Source organism: Medicago truncatula, chromosome 8, assembly GCF_003473485.1.
Source record: "Medicago truncatula cultivar Jemalong A17 chromosome 8, MtrunA17r5.0-ANR, whole genome shotgun sequence".
Taxonomy (NCBI): domain Eukaryota; kingdom Viridiplantae; phylum Streptophyta; class Magnoliopsida; order Fabales; family Fabaceae; genus Medicago; species Medicago truncatula.
In genome coordinates this window covers 30,483,560-30,497,779 of record NC_053049.1, presented here as the reverse complement: position 1 = coordinate 30,497,779, position 14,220 = coordinate 30,483,560, and the positions used below count along the sequence as shown (strand labels likewise).

At 30.7% G+C, this 14,220-nt stretch overlaps 1 protein-coding gene across 1 annotated transcript; it reads left to right on the top strand.

Moving 5' to 3' along the window:
* Positions 1 to 221: 221 nt before the first annotated feature.
* LOC112417138 (sulfated surface glycoprotein 185) lies at positions 222 to 816 on the top strand. Its single transcript, XM_024772167.2, has one exon. The coding sequence runs from the start codon at positions 440 to 442 to the stop codon at positions 770 to 772; it is 333 nt and encodes a 110-aa protein (XP_024627935.1). The 5' UTR covers positions 222 to 439; the 3' UTR covers positions 773 to 816.
* The last annotated feature ends 13,404 nt before the right edge of the window (positions 817 to 14,220 follow it).

Sequence of the window (14,220 nt, the reverse complement as noted above, 5' to 3'; positions counted from 1 at the left end):
AAAAAATAAACTTTAATCTTCGGATACGATCTCCTGATACGTATCGGGAAGTATCAGCCAGGTATCGGTGCAGGATATGCAGGGAATACAATACGTCATCTATTTTTAAGTATCGGGACTTCAGATGTCGTTAGTGTTGCTCTTCAATCTTTTCTTTCACTTATAATATTGTTAATTAAAAAATGAAAGTAACACCACAAAAAAAACACAAAAATGGAAAGAATTATAATCATTCGGTGGACATAAGAATATAGTTTTTCATGATAGTGCATCAATTTGCATGAACTCAACATTGTAAATATATTATTAATTAAAGTTTATAGGCATATCTTATTCTTGTTGATATATTCTACAGAATATATATGGTTATTAGGAGGAGAACTATATAGATATTATTTATGAAGATATCATTATAAGTTAGTGATGACCATCAGGTACAATGCCATCATTATTTCCAATATGCGCACCTTCACGGCACTATCCACCAAGAATTGGACCAAGAAGTCCACCAACAACAGGCAGTCCTCCCACGAGACCACCAAGCAGTCCTCTACCAGATCCAACAACAGGAAGTCCACCACCACCAGGCAGTCCTCCACCAGATCCTACACCAGGAAGTCCACCACCTTCGCCAGATCCTACACCAGGAAGTCCACCACCACCAGGCAGTCCCCCAGATCCTTCTTGGGAGAGTTTTCTAGTAGCAGAACACATGCTTAAACCCAACAGCACAAAGAGAGCAATGCTTAGAACTTTTGAAGTTGCCATATGAAATTTTGTTTGTATCTTACACAACTGAGATGTGGTTTCAATATTCATGAGAACGGGTATTTATAGGAATGGAACAACAATTTGAAGAATTTTGAATCTTAGAAATGTAAATTATTTGACGTTTACCGTTAACTTAAATAACTTGAAGGTCTAAGCGGTGAAAAAGAAAACTTAAAGGATTACTTTACTACAATTTAATAACATAAAGAAGGAAGTACTTTTTTTTTGGTTACCTAAAGAAGGAAGTACTATGAAAAACTTCAAATCAATTTGTTTTAATTAAATAACTTAAAAGATATCTAATGTAATTTAACCTTTAAAATAACCCTTTAAAATTTTCGCGTGCATATTAATTATTTCTTTACTAACATATACTTAAAAAAAATGCTTAATGGCATGACATTATTTATTATTTATACATATTAGTGTAAAAAAAAGCAGACAGACGATCACGAAATGTACGTCTCAACACTATAGTGATCCTAAAGCACTTACTTTGTGTATTGGTGAATTTTCAAATATGGTTAGCAAACATTAATTCGTCATTTTAGCTAGAAATATCATATTTGTTTGTATAATATTCTATTCGTACCTTTTTTTTTAAGTAGTTTGGTGACTAGAGTTCACAAATTTAAAATGTGAAGAAGTGAGTTGTCAGAGGTTTGAAATCCGATCTCTACATATGTTATATAGTGTCTCTACCAATTGAAGTAAGCTCTATCTGTATCCTTCATTACAAGAACTTCTAGAAAAAAATTAACCTCCATTAAAAAAATATGTTTAACGAATAAATTTGTTTTAAGGGCCTGTTTCGTAAGGCCAACAAATTAACTTAAGCGGATAGCGAATAGCTTACAAGCTCACATCTTAAATTAGTTATGCATATTTAGGCCTGCAGTTATTACTCGCTCCATCTTAAATTAGGTATTCCATTTGAGATTTACATGATTAATAAGAAAATAATTAATTGAGTTAATTTTAATGGTAAAATATGTACTCTTTTGAGTCACTATTATAAGCAAAAATAATCTTTTTAAATTCGTTGAATAATTAATGTATCTGATCTACATTATAGACCAGATGTATTAATTATTTAATGAATTTATAGTGTTTTTTTTTCTTATAATAGTGACAGGAGAAATTATCGCTTAGTAAAACAGTCTTATTAATTGTAGTTAGTAGAATAGTTATAGATGATTGAAATGCAATAAATAAGGGTATGTCAATGAAAAAGAATAAAAAATGTTGTATTGGTATTATAAAAGAGACAAATCATTTGAGAAAAAGAAAATTAGAAAAGAGGACACCTAATTTAAGACGGATGAAGTATTAGAGAGAAAATGTTTTTTAATATTTTCATTTGTGATAAGAGCCCGTTTGTTATAGCTTTTTTTAAGAAAAAAAATCATTTTTTTTAAAAAAAAAAATCACTTTTATGCATCCGTTTGTTACAACTTTTTAAAAAAAAAAATCAGAATCTAAAAAAAAATCTAGAAACAACTTCAAATGAAAAGTTGTTAAGAGCAACTTATCAAAAAATAGATTTTTTTAGAGGAGAGAGTTGGGCCTGTTTATTACTGATTAAAATAAAAGTGATTTTGACATAAAATAATATAGAGATTATTTTTTGGAGATATTATGAAAACAGCATTGCTATATAGTACGGATATTTGCGTACGAATTTTTACGGGTGAGTGTAAATGTTAGTTTTCCACGTGTGTTGCAGATACTTTTGCTATATAGATACTTTTGCAATTTATTTAAATAATAATACTAGATAAATATAATTAAAAAAATGATAGAATTGCTTAACCCACACCCACCCACCGTTCTCTTCCTTCTGCCGCTGTTTCGAAATGAAAAGCACACCTTCCATGTTCTCTAATGAACAAACAATAATGAACTTGCTTTTTAGCTGAAGTGAGGACCATTTGTAATTTGTTCTGGAATATCTTGTTGAAAATTCTTAGAACATCCAATGTTCTCCAATGAGAGTGAATTACAATTGGAGAGTGAATTACCGGAAAAAGAGAACAATTGCGGTGGGAGCGGTGACAGCGGGTTTCATTCCTATTATTGGTTTTTATTTATATTTAATTTAATCCTATTTTTGTGGATAGAGAAACTGAAGCGCGTGGATATCGATTAATAACACGCGTCCGTAAAAACTCTTAGGGAAAACATCCGTACAAAATAGCATTTTCCTTATGAAAAATCAAAATCTATTTTGCGTTTGTTTAGCGTAGTAAAAATCATTTTTTTTTTAATAATTTTTTTTTAATAATTTAGTTTGTTTGGAAACAGCTATATAAAAGCGATTTTATTGTTACAAAATTAGTTCAATCGTTAGATCCATATTTTCTATCTCCTCTAAAAAAAAATCTATTTTTTGAGAAGCTACTCTCAACAGCTTCTCATTTGAAGCTGTTTTTAGATTTTTTTTTTAGATTATGATATTTTCAAAAATCTATAACAAACGAATGCAATATTCTTAAAAATGATTATTTTATTTAAAAAGTGATTTTTTCCTAAACAAAACTATAACAAACGGGCTCAAAATATGAATTAAAAGATTGAACTAGTTTTGTAACAAAAAATCCCTTTTATATAGTTGTATCCAAACAAACTCAATTATTTGTTTTAAAAAAGTGATTTTGATTACGATAAAAAACGAAAAAATAGATTCTGATTATTCATAAAATCTCTAAAATACAATCTCTCTAAATTATTTTCTGTCAAAATCACTTTTATTTTAATGTTTAACAAACGGGCCTTAAATAGCGATATTTTTGTAAAAAATGACTAATGAATTGTGAAATTTTGTAAATTATCTTATATTAAGGGACAAATAAAATCAAGTTATTGTGCTTAAGTGGTTTAATAAGCTCAACCAAAGGGCAAATCGTTCGGAAAAATCAAGTTATTGTAAACTTTATTTATCTTTCGACTGAACTCCAGATCATTAGAGTCCCTTTTTCTAAGAATTAGATGGTTAACACAAAAAAAATATCAAAGGACAATTAAAAAGTGAAAAATAATTTTCTTATAAATAAAGACAGAAGGAGTAAAAGTGTTTTTTTGGTGTTAAAACCCTCTACTTTCTATGACAATGAAATCTTAGTAATCTGAAATTTGATTAAAAGATAAATTAAGTGAGATAAAAAATTGTTTCACTCATGATTCAAACACAAGCAACTCCAAACAAATTTGCTGTCATTTACAGCCCATTTGTTATAGCTTTTTTTAAAAAAAAAATCAATTATTTAAAAAAAGTAATCGCTTTTAAGAGTATTGTATCCATTTGTTACAAATTTTTAAAAAAAATCAGAATCTAAAAATAATTTAAAAATAACTACAAATGAGAAGCTGTTAGGAGTAGCTTAAAATAAAATAGATTTTTTTTTAGAGGAGAGAGAAAATATAATTTAAAAGGTTGAACTAATTTTGTAACAAAAAATTTCTTTTATATAGTTGTATCCAAACAAACTAGATTATTTGTTTAAAAAAAGTGATTTTTATTACAGTAAACAAATACAAAATATAATGTGATTTTTCATATAATCTTTAAATTATTTTATATCAAAATCACTTTTATTTTAATTCGTAACAAACGGGCATTAGTAAAGTTTATTAATCTCTTGAAAACAATCACTTAATTAAAGGGAGTAATAGTGTAATATTGATTGTCTATCACTTACATGCATAGATTATTTTTTATTTTTTATTTTTGTGTGTTGATTAATTCGTCCATACAGATAGAGAAAAAATTATAGGATATTGTTTTGAAGATGTTATTTTCTTTTAATTTAGGTAAATAGTAACCAATCCTATACATCTATCAAATTCGTACTCTAGCTGGTTTATTTTCGCCGTATTCTAGCAAGTTAGGGAGTTTAGATTTTGCATATTATGTACACTAAATAATAGAGCAAATCTTCCGTGTTAAAGAAGGCAAAGGGTTAATTTTCATTAAGAAAAGACAAAGAGTCTAGTAAAAGGTAAAGAGTTAGACCATCCACAATGAAACTCTCCTATTTTAGCGTTTAAGTGGGTCTCACATGTACACGTCATTTATTTTATATATTTTTAATGTTAATATCTAATAAACATTAAATTTCTCTAACACAGCACCACAACAAAATTTACTAATAGATTTTTTTTTTTGATGAGGCCAAGAGAAAGGTGAGGCATCCGGGAGAAACTGAAGCATCCCAACTAGGTTGGCACCCAACAGCCACCCCCTTCCTATGCCGCCTTTCCAATACGTAAATTTGATTAAAAAATGGAAAAAAAATTACAAAGAGCGGGGGACTAGGCCAATACCCTCGAAAGAAAATAAATATATACAGAAAAAAGCAACAGAAAAATCTAAGGAAATCTATAGTTAGGCAGCCCATTTCGATCCCTAGTAAAGTCCGGCCCCAAAGATGGAGGCAGCAAGGTGAACCACGTGGTCCCGAGGACATCATGTCCCAAAGCGGCGAGGCCATCCGCGCAAACATTGCCTTCTCGGAAGACGTGGAAGCAAATAATAAAGAGACCATTGTGAGTACAATTATGCCAACGGTTGCGAAGACCAACCAGAATAAGAGATGGTTTATGGAAAGCTTGTACCGCACTAGAAGAATCGCTTTCAAGCCACAAACGAGTCCAGCTGTTTGAACTTGCATATTCCGTAGACAAAATGAGGCCCACGATTTCTGCTTGGAAGACAGAAACTATGCCAAGATTGCTTGCGAATCCACCAAGAAAAGTTCCGCTAGAGTCGCGGAAGACACCACCACAAGCAGCCATTAAATTTTGAACCGACCCATCTGTGTTGGCCTTGACCCAAGGGATGGTAGGGGGCTGCCACACAATCGGAATGATGTCCCGTACCCGTCTGTGCAAGGGGGAAACAAACAAATTTTCCAAGATAACCCTGTCGGACAGTAAACAGTATCCTTTGGAGCTGCCTCCCGACATGGCAATCATTGTTGTGATCTTCGCCATAGTTGCATGAAGAGAAATAAAACTTGCATTGAAGCGGACATCATTTCGAGCAAGCCAAATAGCGTGCACCGATGCTAATTTATTAATAGATCTCACTAATAAATATATTATTACATTTCTAAAATGCTAAGTTATTTCATTAAAAAATAAATGAAACACCCATCATTGTGGATGGTCTTAAGACACTACTCTCTCTATTTCATAATAATTGCTACGCAAAATTGATTAGTTTCGAAGTGTATTATTTAATTAATATTATATTCTCCTAATTTTTTTAATATAATATCAATCACTTTCAAGTTTTGTTTTAACAAACAAAATATAATATATTAACAATAACAAAGAGTCCTTATAAGCAATTATCCGAATTTACGTGTTTATGTACCAAAATCGTGTTAACTCAGATTTAAATTCGATTTCTGATAAAATCGGTAGGTTTGACGAGTTTGACCGAGTTAACACTCGATGAACTCGTGTAAACTCGACCGAGTTTTACAAGTTTACATCTATAAAAAATACATATAAAAAAATTGGCCTTTTTTTTTGGGTCCATTTTTTTCAAAACACAGTTCCTTTTCTATGAGCCCAAAAGACTGAAATATTTATTGAGTAGTTACCTTTACAATAACACGTTCTTCCTGAAATGAAACGTTTTTTTCTTCTTTCTTCTCTGAGTTCTGAAACCATGAACATGGGAGCACATACCAATCAGGGTTGTGATTCCGAAAGCGAAAATTTAGATTTCGACGCCGGTGATTGTTATGTCGGTTAGGGTTGCGATGGTGGTGTTTGTTGACCTTTTGAAGAAATTAACTAGTTTATTTTTTAGATAGTTTTATTAACAATTTTAGGAACTTGTGAAACTTGCTTTTTTGGATGGTTTTATAGATGACTTAAACTTAGAGACTTTAGGAAACTTATGATTTTGTGCGTAATTTTTGTATTTTGATGTTAAGGTATAGTTTGGCCAGGCTTTTTTACGGTCTAAACGCTCCAACAAAGTTAAAATAAAGTCCTTTAAGAAAGAAGGTAAAGCTGTTTGGTTTCGTTATTTTTTTTAGTTTTAAAGTTACTTTTAAGTTAAAAGTTGTTTGGCAAAATATTGTACAAAACTTACTTCTCGACAATTTATTTCACAAGCACTTCTCTTCAAATCATGCTTGAACTTTTTTTTTTTTAATATTTATATTTCAATTTCTTTTTTTCTTTCATTTAATTTTTTTTGAACTGGTCCATTTAATTTTTTTAAGGAGGGTCCATTTAATTTTATTATCTATTTTTGAAAGAATTTATTATATTTTTATCACTTATATATTTAATTTCAATATCGTTTAATTATTACCACCTAGCAAATATGTTTATTCATGTTGTCATTGAAGACACCAAATATTTTTATTCTTTTTCTTCAACCTCGAAAATATATACACACATATTAGAGATTAGAGTAATACTTTATGTCCATCTGTATGTTTTTTTTGTTACGTTAATGCATATAATTTTTTTTAGTGTTGTGTAATACATATAATTATTTTTATTAAATTTATATTTTAATTAAAAGTACAAGTATAGATGTCTAAAGAGATTATACTTATATATATATTTTGTACATTTATATTGTAACAAACTATGCATATCTTTTTCAATGACACCAACAATGTAACAAATATAATATCATATAATATGAATTCTTATCTTTTTGAATGACACAAAAATATGATATTTTTATAACAAAATTTGTTATAGAGTATAATTGAAAAAGAAAAAACCAACTATTCTATTTATATATACACACACCATATACATATTACAGATAAATTCTTCAGCTCCACAATTCTTTCAATGAGGCAGACGAACACATTACGCAACACTAAAAAAAATTATACGGATTAGTATAACAAATAACTAGACAGACGAACATAAAGTATTATTCTAAACTCTAATGTGTGTGTATATATTTGCGAGGTTGAAGAATTGGAATAAAAATATTGTGTCATTTGATGACAGCGTGAATAAAAATATTAGTGAAATTGAGATAATTAAATGATATTGAAATTAAATATATAAGTGATAAAAAGATAATATAATTCCTTAAAAAAAAAAAATATAATAAAATTAAATGGACACTCCTTCAAAAAAATAATTAAATGGACCGGTTCAAAAATAAAATAAAAAATTTAGTGTGTTAAGCACATTTTATAAAATTAAATGGACACTTCCTTTGATAAATTTACAGGTTAGAGTTTTTTCTGGAGTGGATTTAAAAGTTAGTGTGTTAAGCACATTTGAAATGAATAAAACTCTTTTTCTTTTGAAGCAGTTCAACTTTTGCATCTTCTTACAAAAATGCAAAACCCTTACACGAAACCATTCCATTCTTCGTTACAGACGTTCTAGAAATTTCAAAGGAAGATTTTTTTTTTAGAGGTATATTTTAGACAAAAAAGATGATGATGAAGATTCAAAGGAAGAAGATGAAGATGATGAACATCTTCATCATATTTTTGAATATTTTTTCAGTTTTAATAAAAATATATTTTAAAAATAAAATTATGTATTTTTTAATAAAAAAAATGCGAAAAAAGATGTATATGTGCTTTTAAGAGAGATAAATGATCTAAACGGAAAAAAATAAAGACAAAGGACTAAAGTGTTACAAATAAATAAGATCAAGACCCATAATGTAATATTGCCTTAATTATATTTAGGTGTTCAATCTTAATTAATTTACACTACATGACTGGCTTAGAACAATTAAAATTTCATATCAAATTTCTTTCATCTGAATGTCCTTAAATTTATCAGTTATATTCATAAAATTTATTCCCCCCATTTTGATTGTTCAATTTTGTCGTTCCCAACTATCGCATTTTTCAATTTTCGTGAAAATCGTCATGATTTCAAATATCGTTAGAATTGTCGTTATTTCCGGTACAACGTCAGGTATGATGACTTGATTTTTCTTTTTGATTTGATTTTTATTGGTTGTGAGATAGTTAATTATAACAATTGAGTAAATCATCCGTTGTACTTTGAGGGCTGCTAGCAGGTGTTGCCGCTGTGATGTTGTGGGAGTTTGCTAGCATTTTTTTTGTTGCTGCTGAAATGGTTATGTGATGAGGCTTTTGTTCTTTTATTTGGACATAAAGGCTTTTGCTGATAGTGAGACAGGTCTATGTGTGTTAACAGATTTTATTAGATTAGCTGCTTAAATAAAAAAAATTAGTCACGATACCTGACGCGGTTCTAGAAACAACGACAATTCCCACGATAATTGGAAATTGCGGCAATTTGGAACGACAAAATTGAACAATCAAAATGGGAAGAAGAATGAAAAAGAAACAAAAATTGATCAATATGGAAGAATAAAGAAGAAGAAATTTGAAAGAATGAGATGTTTTTATTCTCACGTTCGGGGTTCTTGAATGGAAGAAATTTTATGAATGTAAATGATGAATTTAAGGATATCTAGATGAAATAAATTTGATGTAAAATTTTATTTGTCATAAGTCTTGTAGTGTAAATTAATTAAGATTGAACACCTTAATATAAAATAAAAAAATTAAATCATTTGTTGTTTAAAAAAAAATTAAATAAAAATTAGGCAAAATTACACAATTAGTCCCTTAACTTTATTTTAGGTAACACTTTCGTCCTTTATCTTTTTTTTGTCACGATTTAGTCATTTATGTTATAAAATAACAAGATAGTTATCCTTTTTCATGAAAAAAAAAATCAAAAACTCCAAAAAAAAAAATCATCATACTCATAGGCAAACGTAAATCTTCATCAAACAAGCATAGAAAATCAAATTTCTTTAAAAAAAATCTCATAAAAAATGATAAGATATTGTAATTTTATAACATAAAGGACTAAATCGTGACAAAAAAAAAGATAAAGGACGAAAGTGTTACCTAAAATAAAGTTAAGGGACTAATTGTGCTATTTTGCCTAAAAATTAAAAGTATTAAAAGTTATCTTATGATTAAGATTAACTCTCCTTCAAAAAATAAAAATAAAAATTAAGATTAACTCTTTTATTTTTCGAAAAAATCTACTCATTTGTTTGACATTTAATGTTACCTATGTATATTACATTTTGATTGGTTGATATCATGAGAGGGTAAATTACCCTCTAAACAAGAGAGGGTAACGTAGTCCTCACCAATTAATTGTCACTTTCAAAGTTCCATGCAATATTAAATGTTGTTTTACCAATATTGCCCTTAGATATTTATTGCGGAGAGAGAAACATATAAAATGAAATATTAAATTAATAAGGCCATTATAGTAAAAGTAAAAACAATTGTATCAAAAGTAGTAACATTTATTGATTGTCTTGATTTGTGTAAAATGTCAAAAAATAACACTTAAAAAGGTACGGAGGTAGTACATTGTAACATAGTTGATTTTGTAAGAGAATATGGTTGAATCACGAGAGTTGGTGATGCAGACTTTATGTCTTGATATTAGTGATCTTGTTGTGAATTTGTTGAAAAATCACACCAATAAAAAACTTGATGTGTGGAGCAAGTGATAATTAGAAACTAAAACAAAGTGTTGGAACAATTATAAACACAAGCCAAAAGTAGAAAACAACGAGAGAGAGAGAGAGAGAGAGAGAGAGAGAGAGAGAGAGAGAGAGAGAGAGAGAGAGAGAGAGAGAGAGAGAGAGAGAGAGAGAGAGAGCACAAAAGAATTTTTTGACCCAGTTCGGTCCAAATTGACTTAGTCTGGGGAGAGAGCAACCCTCCGTTTCACTATATGATGAGTAACTTTACAATAGAGATATCAATGAGTTACAAGAATAACTCTCCCGCCTAATTCTACCCAAAGTCCCAATCTCTTCCCGTAACCAAGAGACTCAATCCTAATAGTGTTTCCCAAGGTGAATCAACCCTCAAACCCTAGTGTTTGTTGCCAAGAGACAAACTCTATACAAACCCTAGTTTTGTTGTTGCCTTCTAAACCCTTGTTTCAGCCCCCTCTATCTCAAGGTTTACATTGATACAATGTCAATATTTATTGTAAAAGTATCTCCCATAAAATTGGAACAAATCTGGCCCATAAAAATACATTACAATTTTATGCTCCTGCGAGAAATTGGTCGCCGAACACATCCATTCACTACTAAAAAAACAAAAATTAGTGAGGGATATTTACTGAGGGAAAACATGAAATCCCTCTCTAATTCCGTCACTAAATTTTGTGACTAAGGAATTTGTGAGGAATTTCATTTTTTCCGTCACTAATTTCCCTCGCTAATTTTGCTTTTTCTAGTAGTGATTCGGGCCCCGAAAATTCACGAAGCAGAATGCTGAAAAAACTAGTCAAAATCGGCCACCGAGCCATCCTGTTCGGGCCCCGATTTTGCACTTCCAGAAAACCAATTTTGAGTCACTTTTATAACAGATCTACACGCCTTCTTTTTGTATGCTCTTTCGCCAAGTAGGGAGGATGAAAGTGTAACTTCAAAGAAACTCTTGTGTAAAAATAAGATATGATGTATGCATATTAAACTATCATGAGCGATCATACGTGAGTGTGGACATATATATATATATATATATATATATATATATATATATATATATATATATATATGTGTGTGTGTGTGTGTGTGTGTGTGTTATGTAACACCCCGTTACCCAAAAGCAATAAAATAGTATGTAATCATCAGAGTAATCCCACAACGGGCATGCTACACGTCATTTCAAAATTTCTTAAATAGAAAATAAAACTATTTAATCAAATCAACTTATATATATGAAAACATAGCAGCGGAATAGTTTTCAAAATCCATAATCTCCTGAACAACCAACAATAGTCTAAGGCATTAAAGGCCTTAACATAATTCAACATCATAGTTCAAAGACAACAAAAGGCTCCACACCATAAGTTCCAAAATTTGATACATGGAAAGGAAAAGCAACAATAACAAAAATGATAAATCCCATCCCACATATCAGAGCCCTAGACACGACTTTGAGCCACCACCTACTACTCAGGATCACCTGCAAGTTACCCATAGGAAGGGCAACATTTTCAAGCAGAAGGGGTGAGATTCACAACAATAAATATAGATATTAAAATCATCAATTGAATCTAACACCCTAACCAACAACACATTATCTTGTAAACATATATATGTATAAGTCACAAGCAACAACAACATCAACAATACACCATAATTACAGTGAATATAAATTTATAACACATATTCAACACCAACATCATCTATCAGATAACAACTGAAATCAACAACCAAGACTCATGCAAATGACATGACCACTGCTAAGACACCATCTTAGACTTCTTAATGAAATGCAATTATGCATGTGGTACCAATCAGGACCGGAGCCCTCACCGCTTTTGAATGGTTAAAGCATTCATCAGGACCGAAGCCCTCACCGCTGTTGAGCAACTAGTACTCCAGGACCGAAGCCCTCACCGCTGTTTTATGCATATGCAATGGACCTACTTGTGTATATCTACATACAACTGACCATGCAATGCAACTCCATGTGACTCCAATTAATACAACATGTATGATCAATAATTAAAACATACAATGCATTCCTCATCAACAATCAACATCCAACAGAGATTCAACCATTCAGAATGATGCACAATTAAATAAAATTATGCTTAAACAACAACACTTAAACCTTATCAATCAAGCAAGCAAAACTGCACTAGCTCGCCTCGCGAGCACATCTGCTCGCCATGGCGAGTTCACCAAAAACACTAGCTCGCCATGGCGAGTTCAAGGCGAACTCGAGGCGAGTGGAAATCAGGTACTCTCGGGAAAAAGTGACATTTTCTCACTCAAACTCCAATTCTAAGCTCCCTATTCATCTTTTTAACCTAAAACTTTCACCATTCATCATTAAAATCATCTAGGTACCTTAAACCATCCCCAAAACATCTTATAACAACTTTTCAAAATCAAGTTTTAATCTGGGCTACTTGCCATGGCGAGTTGGACTGCTCGCGAGGCGAGCTATGAAGTTGCTCACTCGCCATGGCGAGCACAGCTACTCGCGAGGCGAGCGATGAACTTCTGTACGGGCAGAAAACTGGTTTTACCCAAAAATCCCATTTTTCTTCCAATCACTCCCCAAATCAGCTTACAGATACATAATTAAGTGTTCTATGCAACCAGAAACTAATTCTAACCCCAAAATCATGCTTACAACTTCAAAATCATCATTTTATCATAAAAACCCAATTTTCCCAAATTCTCACCAAAACTCTGTTAAACACAAAATCAGAATTCAATAACTACATTCTTGAAGTAAATCCCACCCTTACCTTAAAATTGCAGAAGAAATGTGCAGCAAAAGTCCACTCTTGGTTCCTCTTTGGTTCTCTCTTGCTTTCTCCCAAAAACTGCTTCTACGTAAAACTAATTCTAACTTCTCTGATAACTTCCCTCTTAAAAGTAACTCCCTCCTAATTACACTTAACTCCCCATAATTTCTAATAACTCCTAATATTTTCCCAAACCTCAAAATAATTACTATTTCATACTTATTTTAATTATTATTAAATAAACCATATAATAAAATAATACATCACATAAAACATCCAAAAATCACATATATACAAATATATGCATATATATACTCCGCATAAATCATCAAACATCATATATAATAATATATATATATACTCCACATAATAAAATAATTAAATAAATAATTAGGGCGTTACATGTTACACGTCGGTGTATTGAATTCTGAGATAGGAGGAGGCGTCTTTCTAAGTAAAACGAGTTGCTTGATGTGAGGAACTATGAAGTTACTTCGGATATTCGAAAATGCTCATATGCTTATTTTTTGGGATGATGTTGGAAATATGTTCCAAGCCATTTCTTCCCCTCCACCCGATATATAATTGTTGGTTCAAAAGGTTTTCTTGACAACAGTTGAACTCAACAAGTAATCTAATATTCAATTTAAATCCTTATGAACGGTTCGTACTAGATAGATTTACGTGTAACAAACCTAAAGTTGTGAATCGAAGAAACATGTAGGTTTTTAAATATATAAAAGGAAAAAATATCTAGGTTTTTAAATATATAAAAGGAAAAAAGATAAAGAAAAAGTACATGCTAGTGTGGGAAACTGAAAATATATGTATATATTATATAAGAGTTTTATACGTCATTCTTTCAATATTTCCGGTAAGAACATTGTTATGTGGGGATAGATGTGTTTCTAGTAGGCATAGTTTTGTCGAATAGAAACGAACTCATTTGCATGGAGTTTGAGTTTACAATTTATAGAATAAAAATAAACTAACTATTACGTTGCATGTATGACAAATGTCCTCTAAAGGACTGGTCACTTTCTTTGTAATCTTTTTTCTTATCTCTAACTCCCTATCTTCAATATCTTCCTTACATAATTGTTCTTGAGAAGTTGAGAGTTATGAATTTTTTTTTTGAATCGGCAA